Source organism: Marmota marmota, unplaced genomic scaffold, assembly GCF_001458135.2.
Source record: "Marmota marmota marmota unplaced genomic scaffold, marMar, whole genome shotgun sequence".
Classification (NCBI taxonomy): domain Eukaryota; kingdom Metazoa; phylum Chordata; class Mammalia; order Rodentia; family Sciuridae; genus Marmota; species Marmota marmota.
Window position 1 is genome coordinate 7,775,328 of NW_025999944.1, and position 9,820 is coordinate 7,785,147.

A 9,820-nucleotide genomic window follows, 5' to 3' on the forward strand; every position below is an offset into this window, starting at 1 on the left:
GAAGCTGTGGCTGCTACGGCCTCTCTTCCTCAGGGACTGGGGGGGTGGGGTGGGGGGAGCTGCGGGGAGCCTCTAGTGCTGGGGTGGGGGCTCCTACTAGGCCCCATCAGGCCTCCCCTCCCCCACTCTGTCAGGCTCCAGGATTGGCTCCCAGGATGGCCTCAGGAGAACCCTAAGTCAGGGCCAGACAGCAGGCTGGTCTTGAAGGGGGATGACATGCTGTGGAAACCGTCCCATCCTGGGAAGCCTAGCATGCAGCTGGGGAAGGGTCATAGAGACAAGGGAGCAGCAACCCTGGTGCCAGAAGGTCAGAGGGATGGTCCCTGATAGGAGGGGCACTGGCAGGGGCCGGCGTGTGGCAGTCCGGCCCCTACTTCTGTACCTGCTCACCTCCTCCTAGTCTCAAACCCTCCCTCATTTCCCTTAACCTAGAGAAAAGTCAGAGCATTAGATTGCTCTCTTCTAATCCTCAAGGTCCTGCCCCACTGTCCTCCATGCCTCAGACCCACGGTCCTCGGGAATGACCCTCCATGGGCCAGCCACCTGGGGCAGAAATAGTCTTAGGCCCAGCGAGCTCCGGACCCGAGGGCAGAAAAGAGTTAGGGCTCCCTCTGTCGACCTGAGGAGTGGTAGCTGCCAAGGTCACTCCTGTTGGAAGGGCTCCCTGCTGTGTGTGTGTGTGTGTGTGTGTGTGTGTGTGTGTGTGTGTGTACAAGTGCCTGCACAGGCGCACATGTGGGGGTCAGCAGGGCCAGGAGACCCTCTCCCCTGTCAGCCTCTGTCTATTCTCCGCTCACCTCTGTCCTGAGCAGAGGCTGGCTCTGTGTCCAGCCCCCTCCTCCTGGAAAGGTCCCAGTCTTCCCAAGGCCAGCTGAAGGGGAGGCCCTCCTTGTGGCCTGCCTGCCCCCTGCCCCCAATACAGGGCTGGGATGAGAGAACAGGCAACAGTGACCCAGTGAATGTGAGTCCTTGCCCAGGTGAGCTTCCTCAGCACCACTTGACCAGGTAGGCCCACCTTACCTCTCAAAGTCCAGGAGTTCTCAGCTCTTCCCAGTGGGCACATTCATTCACAACAGGGGGTTCTGGCAAGGGGTTCCAGGCCCCAGACCCCTATTTCTTAGCTCCCTTCCCCAGCAAGGTCACTGGTGCCAGAGATCCTGAGCGGACTCTGGTCCTGCCACCTGCCCCCTCTCCCAGGCATGTGCACCAGGCTTCTCTGCTCCTGTCTGTCTCACTCCAGTGCCTCCTGGCCCCACCCCGCGTACCAACATGCTGGGAGGGGGAGCATCAGGAGTGCCCCCCATCCTGTCTAAATATTAACTCCTGGAGAGGTTGAGCCACAGCACCAAGAGGCCTCTGAGGCCCTTTACCTCTGAGGCCCTTTTCTCCAAAGATCCAGGCCCAGGAGAGGAAAAGGAAGGGACCTTTTTCACCAGAGGCTGGAAGCCACATCTTCTTCCCTCTGGGTGTTGGACTCTGGGCCTCCACTTTCCCAGACCTTAGTCCCCAGAATGCTGCCTGCAGATGATTCCATCTGTCACTCCCCTTCTCAAAGCCTTCCTGTTTCTCCTCCCCGCCACTGTACCAAGACCAAACTGCATGACTTGACTCACCCATTGCCTGCCATCTCTCTATGCACTTTCAGTTCCAGCCAAACTGATCAATCTTTCACCTTCCCCTGAATGTGCCTCACATTTTCATACCTCTAAGCCTTCCTCCCAGTGCTGTTTCCCCTCTCCATATTCCCACCTTGTGCATCTTCTCTCCAATGAGATAGTGCCAATCCCAGCTATACCACTGCATCCTCCCAGGTGCCCCAACCCCACACTCTCTCCCACCTCAGCACCCACTGGACAGTGGACTAGAGAATATTGCACTCCTGGTGTTGAAGATAGCAAGAGTCTGGACCATAGTGCTCACTGGCTGTGCCACCGTGGATGGTTGGAGATCTCTAAATGTGAGATTGCCCACATGGACACATGGGAAAAAACTTCCTGCCCTAAATCAGGGTGCAGTGGTGCATACCTGTAATCCCAGTGACTCAGGAGGCTGCTGCAAATTCGAGGCCCAGCCTCCCTTGGCAATTTAGGGAAAACCTATTTCAAAATAAGAAATGTAAAAGGACTGGGATGGAGCTTATTGATAAAGCACCCCTGGTTCAATCCTGCCAAAATAAAAATATTATAACAGAGATTTCCAAAAGTCTATGTGTTTGGGCTGGGATATGTAGCTCAATGTTGGATTGCTTGCCTCACTCGTGCAAGGCACTGGGTTTGATACTCAGTACCACATAAAAGTAAATAAATAAAATAAAGGTATTGTGTCCATTTACAACTAAAAAATAAGAAAGAAAGAAAACCTCACATAAAAAAAAAAATAGGCTGGGCACAGTGGCACATGCCTGTAATCCCAGCAGCTCCAGAGGCTGAGACAGGAGGATCACGAGTTCAAAGCCAGCTTCAACAACTGTGAGGTGCCAGGCAATTCAATGAGACCCTGTCTCTAAATAAAATACAAAATAGGGCTGAGAATGTGGCTCAGTGGTCTAGTGTCCCTGAGTTCACTACCCATACCCAGTACGAAAAAAAAAAAGTCTATGAGTTTACCCTTCCAATTAAATTTGAAGTGCCTTGAGAGTTCCCTGTTGTCCATCTTTTAAAATTACTTGAAGGATTAGCACAGAGCTTGAGAACTGTACGGAAGAAGTAAGTATTACAGAAACTGCTGAAGACTCCTCACACCTGAGTTGCACCTTGAGGAACAGCTAGGTGCTGGGCAATGACTTCTTTCTGGGGCCTCATTTGGATGATCCCCTCAATATACATTCCCCCTGTGATTTGTCCTGGGCTGGGCACAAGCAGTGGGTGGGTGGGTGGGTGTGGCAACACTATTTTTTACCTCTGAGGTCCTTTTCTCCAGCAGAACCATCATACAAACATACGTAATGAAGATGCGGGATGAGCTATGTGATATGTGCCAAAGGCAAAGGTAAGTGATTGGCAAGAGAGACCAGCAGCAGCAGAGCCAGAGAGGGTCAAATACTTGTGGAGCAGGGGAGGCCACTAGTCTCCAGGTGAGCGAGCATGTTGGAGAAGGGCCTGTCAGGCAGCAGGAATTTTTATTTATTTATTTATTTCGTACCAGGGATTGAACCCAGGGGTGCTCAACCACTGAGCCACATCCCCAGCCCTTTAATTAATTAATTAATTAATTAATTAATTAATTATATTTTTAAAATATTTATTCTCCAGTTTTCGGTGGACACAACATCTTTATCTTATTTCTATGTGGTGCTGAGGATTGAACCCAGCACCCCACGCATGCCAGGCGAGCACGCTACCGCTTGAGCCACATCCCCAGCCCCCCAGCCCTTTTATTTTGAGACAGGGTCTTTTTAAGTTGTTTAGGGCCTAAGTTTCTGAGGCTGGTTTTGAATTTGTGATCCTCCTGCCTCAACCTCCCAAGTCGCTGGGATTACAGGCATGTGCCATGGCGCCCAGCAGCAGGAACTCTCAGAACGCCTGGTGCGCAATGTTCTCTGCTCCCCTGCCAGTCCAGGGGTTACTCATAGCAAACATGGAGACAGTGCACTTCGTGATGGCAAGAGTTCCTGTTTTAATGGCATTTCTGGAAGGGGATGTACTAAAGGAGAGGGCGGGGCAGGGAGACTGGATAGCCCTGGACAAGAGTCTTAAAAGCCACACCAGGAGTTTGCTGCTGAGGGGCCTGCACAGAGCTGGTGTGTGGTACTCCGGGTCGGCAGAGCCACCTGTGCAGTGGATGCAGCTGGGGCAGGCACCACTAGGAAACCCCTGCAGTAATGTAGACAGAGTCAAGGGAGGCCTGCAACAGAGCAGAATTCCAGAGTCTGGGAGAGAAATCAGTCCTGCACAAGGGGTTGAGGGTGTGGAGATGGCTAGCAAGAGACAGCATACAGGAGAGAACACAGAAGAAATCCTAGAACTGCTTCTACAGGAGGAGCCAGGCAAGAGCAGGCTGGGGGAAGCAGTTCAAGAAGCGGTCCTCCTCTGGAAGGACTGAAGCAAGGCTTTTAGTTTGGTGAATAGGAGGCTACTGGCCATTGGAGGGGACATAAGTAAAACCAGCTTTTGTAGCCTCTTGCTCTGGCTCCCTTCCACCTCATCTGGCTTTTTGGAGGACAGGGTGGAGGAGAGATCAATAGAAAGGCTATTCTTAGGCTGAGGGTCTCAGTAAACTTAAACAGGTGCAGGATTTGAGGCATACTTCTGCAGTCGCCCTCTACCTTGTCACTTCCTCCCCCTTGATGGGTTCATCTTGCCCCAATAGCAATGGGCCATTAGTAATCAGCCCCCTGGGGCCACCCCTTGCTCACTCTTGCTTAGAACCTTCAGGAACAGGAAGCAACCAGGGTTGCTGAAGCCAGGTGTGGTCCTTGGTCCTGGGGAAGCATCTTTCCCATCAGTACATAAGCATATTAACTCCCTTCTGAAGTTCCCAGATTCTTAGAGATCCATTCTTTTGGCTTCCTACCCCCTCCCCCATGGTACTGGGGATTGAACCCAGAACATTTTGCCACTGAGCATCCCTGCCCTGACTCCCTCTTTGAGACAGGGGCTAAATTGTTGAGGCTGGCCTCAAACTTGCAAATCCTCCAGCCTCAGCCTTCTGAGTCACTGGGATTTGGGCATGCGCCACCGTGCCTGACTTGGTGGCAGGTTCTCCTTTTTTTAAAGCATCTTTTATGAGGAAGCAATGAACTGAGCAGACTTCCCCAGGGTGTGAAGGGTTGCCTGGGGTAGGGCACCTGGATCCTGGGCAGAGGCACTAAGAAATGTGGTGGTGAGAAAATTCAGAGCCCAGTCAGGGACCAGAGGCCAGAGCAGGCATCAGACACCCAGGCCAGGGCCTGGCTGGAGGTGAAGACACTACCTGAGATGCACAGGCCTCTGAAACTGCCCTCCCTTATCCTTCCCCATTCCTGGTCCCTGCGTGCCAGGTCTCACCTCAAAAAGCAAGAAAGGAAACAGTGAGGGCTTTCTGGAGCCGGCCCCCAGAGGCCTGTCTGTGCTGGGGAGGTCAAAGAGAGCCAGGGAGGGGCCAGAAAAAGGCTGAGAAGAAAGCTCAGGCAAGACAAAGAGCCCCGTCCACCTTTGAAGCCGTCTCTAACCCGAGCAAGGGGGTGGGGGATGGGGGTGGGCCAAAGGCCCGGCTGGGGGGAGGCCGTCTAAAGTCTTAAAGAATGTCTCAAATTCCTGCGGAAATCAGAGTGATTGTAAGAGTCCCCACTCCCCAACACACCTCCTTCCCGGCCCCCGCCCCCCCGCTCCCCAAAGTCCAGTCCTCCACACCTGGGGGGCCCAATCTTTTGTCCTCAAGTAATTGCTGGGTGTTGCCCCAGTTTTAAAAGTCCCATTGAACTCGCCAGTTATCAGCTGCGCTCCAGACCACCCGCCCTACACACCCCAGAAAACGACCCCCAACACAGCCCACGGTCTTCACCAGGATTAAGATTCTTTGTGATGGGGGGAGAGGAAAAAAAGCAACCTGGTGAAAAGCAATTATGACAAACTGCAAGGAGAATGTCTGTCCTGAGGCCTGGGGACCTCCCTCTCGGCTGCTGCGGTCCCCACCTTCTAAATGGCCCCGGGTTGGGGTCAGGCTGGGCTCCTGCCCTCGCCGTCCACCTGGACTGCGGCTGCCACCTCCCTTTCCCTCCTCTCGCCTTATTTGAGGCCAAAGGGACCGGTGGGAAGAAGGGATGGCTTTCATCCTTTTTCTCCTCTTTCCCTAATCCTTCTGCCCAACTTTTTCTCAGTACAGTGAAGGGACGGGCGGGGGGGGTTGGGAACGTGAGGCCGGGGGCATTGCAGCAGCCGAGGAGAGTCCGCGGCGGGCGGGGGGGGGTCAGCTAGGAAGCCCCGGCCCCTAACAAGATTNGATAGGGTTCTTTCCGCCCCAACAGGTAGCACGGGACGCACCGTGCGAGCCGAGGACACCGGAGCCCGCAGAGGGAGTGGCCGCCCGGTCCCCGGGGCCTGGGCACGCCCTGGGCCGCCGGCCTCCTGCCGCACGGCCCCCCGCCCCTGCCGGACGTGCGGCCAGTGGCCCCTGCACCTGCCGCCCATTCCCTCGGCCAGCGCCAGGCGCTTCTCTGTGCCGCGTGCAGCAGCCAGCTTGATTGCAGTCCACCCCACTCCAGATAACCCGTTTGCAGGAAAATGGTTTTATTCTGGGGTTTCGGGGTGGGGGTGCAGGCCTGGGTCATGGAGAGTGAGGAATGGCCGGCCCTTTTTCTCCTTTTTTTTTTTTTTAAATGAACAAAACCAAAAGCCCCTTCCTACTCTCTGGCCAAGAGGATCTTGGGCCCTGGGGACAGACTGAGGGGGATTTGGGGAACAAGATTTGAAGCCAGCCGCCTCCACCCGGGTTGCCTGTGCAAGGCCTCACATTTCTGACCTGTCCGCTTGTTTCAGGCCACTGCTGGGAGGCTGGCTCTGCGATCAGGGTGACACACTAGTTCCTCTCCTGGGATCTGCCCTTGGCCCAGAAAGGAGCCTATTTCAGTGTGTGGCGCCAGCCCATGGGAGCAACAGTCCTGTCCCTTCCCAGCTGGGGGCACTGATGCTTCGGGTCGTCAGGGTCCTCCTTGGGGCTCTGGTTCCCCTCCCTCCATCCCAGCCCAGTCTTTGGATTAGGAATGGAAGGGGGTGGGAAGGCTGCTGAGGGGCAGCTGTTCCCGCCTCCCTCCCTACGTGAGGGGCTGGGGCCTCCTAGTGCGCTTGGTCCTGCGGGTGGGGGCTGAGCCCACAAACTCGAACTGCTTCTGCCTCTCAGCATGGTTGGGGAAGGGCAGCTGGCCCTGGTAGAGGCGCTTGATGAAGTGGGCCTCTCGCTGGTTCTGGCGGCTGCGGGAGGCCTGGCGGGGCCGGCCCTGCCTGGTGAAGGCCATGAACCAGCCCTCATGCCGGGCATTCTGGAAGGCTGTGTAGTTGTTCTCCAGGACGATCTCAGTGAACACGCAGTCTTTGCTCTTCCCGCTGGGCTGTGGAGAAGGGAGAAGGAGAATTTGTCCACCCAGCCCCAGAGGGCTTATCTGCCTTTGGACCTATTTTGTAGGTCCCTTATTCCCAGGAGGGAGCTGCCTAGTGACACGGGCATCTTTGCTAGTAAGGCAAAATGAATAAGCTTGGAGTCAGAGCTGGATTTAGATACAGGCTTGTTACTTGGCAGTTGAGGTGTTTAGCCATTGAGGCTCAGTTTCCTGACGTGACATAAAGATCAAGGTAATGTGTTTCCTGGGGCACTTGGTACATGAAAAACGCTCATTCAATCTGGGTGAGGGGTGCTGCTGAGTTGAGAGAGGGAGGCAAGAGTCTCTGACAAAAAAAGAAAGAAGGATCAGGATGCAGTGGTACATGCGTATAATCCCAGCAATTTGGGAGGCTGAGGCAGGAGGATCACAATTTAGTGAGACTCTGTCTCACTAAATTGCTCTGTCTCACTAAATTGCTGAGGGGAAAAAAAAAATAAAAGGCTGGGATATAGCTCAGAGGCAAAGCACCTCTAGGTTCAATCCCTAGGTCCTTCTCCCTGCCCCCTAAGAAAAGAAAGAAGGGAAGAAGAGTGTCGGACACAACAGCCCCACTTGACCCTATGGACCCCATGCCCTATGCTCCTTTCTCAGACAACATGCCTGAGGTTATTTGGTGAGCAGCAGCTAGAATTGGAAGCCAGGAGTGCCCAGTTCCAAAGGAAATGTAATCCTCTTTACCGACAAGCTGGATGGACCCCACTAAGGAAGGGTTCATTGCCCAGTATTTAGTGTGCATCTTGCTAGCTGGAGCCCACTGAACTTGGGGGACCCACTGAACTTGGGGGAGCTTCTGTCTTCTATGTGCCCCAACTTTCAACCCTCATGAGCCCTTAGCCCTTCATACAGGGACATGGGGGTATTAGCACTCTTACTGATCGCTGCTGGGGAAAGGCACCTTATAACAGAGCCAGGGGTCCTTGTGGGTCAGGGGTCCCCTCAGAAGGCTAAGAGAGCCATTGAAAGAGAAACAGGGAGGCACAGTAGGTGTGCTGAGAGGACAGTAAGAAGTCACAGTTCCACTGAGATCCCTGTCTTGCTCCTGTGGGTGGGCTCCGCAGGGGGAGCTGGGTGCTGTCGGCCCTGCCTGCCCTGCCAGCAGGCCCTGCACGCGCAGGCCTCACCTTCCCGATGAGCTTGCCCCTCTTGTTCATACAGATGTACTTCTCACTCTCCGCCCCCTTGATGCGCACCCGGCTGCCGAATGTGTCTGTCTCCACTATGAGCTTGGCTGTGATGGGGGAGGAGAGAAAGGCCTCAGTCACAGGGCTGCCAGCCAGGGGTGCAGAAAGGATCCCCAACCAGTCTGCCCTCCAAACTCAGGCAGGTGAGAGGGATTGAGAACTGTCAGGCCCTGGGGCCCTCCCGCTGTGGCCTTAGCCCTGGCACAGGCTCTGGGGATGGGCCGGGAGGCCAGGCCTGCAGCCGAGGGCCAGGTCTCACCAAACTTGTTGCCGTCCTCAGCGGTGGCGGAGATGCGACGTCCGGTGACCTGCACGTGCTTGCCACTGGTCCGGCTGTAGAGCTGGTACTCACGGATCTGCCGCCTGCTCAGCTGGTCGGTCATGGCACCCTGGTCCCTCACGTACTGGTTAAAATTAGGAGACGGGTGATTCTCCCCCTTTGCGGTTACCAAGGGAAAAATAGTGTCAATTTGCTTTGGATGACACCACCACTGGTCCATCGGGGAGAGGGGTGTTTAGGTGAGTGCAGTGGGGGCAGGCCCTGTGTCCTGCAGAGTAGAAGGTGCAAGGTGAAGTTGGCATGGGGCCATGACCTACCCAGGCTGCTGGGTGAGACAGTCATGGCCTCTTGGTTGCATCCACCTTAAGGCAGGAGCCTTGTGTCTGCCCAGGCTTGGGGGACACAGTGATACAGCATAACTTGGGAAGCTGGAAAGGACCTTCAAGGCTATGGTGTCCCTTCCCATGTTGTGTGGAGGACGTGCACAGAGACACACAGCTCACCTGAGACAGACCCTGTTTTCCTACCTCTGGGATCTTGGATCCATTAGCCAGAGCTACCTGATTTCTCCTTTATCCTCCCCACACACTTTGAAAGATCCCTGCCCTAGTGCCTGTGCACAGAGCAGATGGTTTATTAGGTGCTTTGAGTTAGGGTCACTGGAGAATATTTTGGGATCTCTTATGCCCTTATCTTTATCTAGGGCCCCGTCAGCCCTGTAAGCTGCCTTTCCAGATCCTGCCCCCCTGTGTCTTCCCCAAGTACATGGGGCCCTCTGGGCAGTTGGTTCCCCTTCCTGCGGTGCTCACTTCACTGTGGGCTCTGTGGGTCTAATACCTCCCTCACGGGAAGTGCTATCAGTGGGATTCAATGGCTGCTTTCACAGGCTGCCTGCCTGCTGGTGCCACAATGTGACCTCTGGTGCCATAGTGTAATTGAGGCTCCCCAGGCAGGTAGAAGGTATTGCCACCATCAGCCTGCTCTCCTTCCCAGGGCCAGGAGAGGAGCTATTTCCACCCAAGCACACTACCACCATCATCTCCACGCTGGAGCTGCCCTTACCGCTCTGTAACATTGAGTCGGGGAGAAACAGATCACTTCCTGCCATCCTATTAGGTGCCCGTCAGGAGGACAGTTCCTATCCATTGGAGATCGCCTTAGCTCTAGCATGAAGATGCACCTCACTTGTTTCTCTATCTGGATACTATTGGCCATTTGGGGGACAGCCTTGCCCTGCCCAGAATTCCTAATTTCCTCCTCTTTTTTTTTTTTTTTTTTTTTTTT

The 9,820-nt window shown here is 54.7% G+C and overlaps 2 protein-coding genes across 3 annotated transcripts in view; both read right to left on the reverse strand.

Annotated features, from left to right (window-relative positions):
• Dmtn (dematin actin binding protein) overlaps positions 1 to 1,206 on the reverse strand; it is a 28,187-nt gene extending 26,981 nt beyond the window's left edge. The window contains exon 1 of the mRNA XM_048801621.1: positions 1,021 to 1,206. Coding sequence (XP_048657578.1) covers positions 1,021 to 1,063 — 43 coding nt within the window. The 5' untranslated portion in view covers positions 1,064 to 1,206. The remainder of the gene's footprint in view (positions 1 to 1,020) is intronic.
• Positions 1,207 to 6,294: 5,088 nt separating this feature from the next.
• Fgf17 (fibroblast growth factor 17) overlaps positions 6,295 to 9,820 on the reverse strand; it is a 6,791-nt gene continuing 3,265 nt past the window's right edge. Inside the window, exons 3-5 of one of the 2 annotated variants that reach the window (XM_048801633.1) lie at positions 8,516 to 8,660; positions 8,197 to 8,303; positions 6,295 to 7,024 (exon numbers count right to left, since the gene is read on the reverse strand). In XM_048801633.1, coding sequence (XP_048657590.1) covers positions 6,731 to 7,024; positions 8,197 to 8,303; positions 8,516 to 8,660 — 546 coding nt within the window. In that variant the 3' untranslated portion in view covers positions 6,295 to 6,730. Of the gene's footprint in view, positions 7,025 to 8,196; positions 8,304 to 8,515; positions 8,694 to 9,820 lie in introns of both variants that reach the window. The other variant, XM_015499519.2, reaches the window with a different exon arrangement.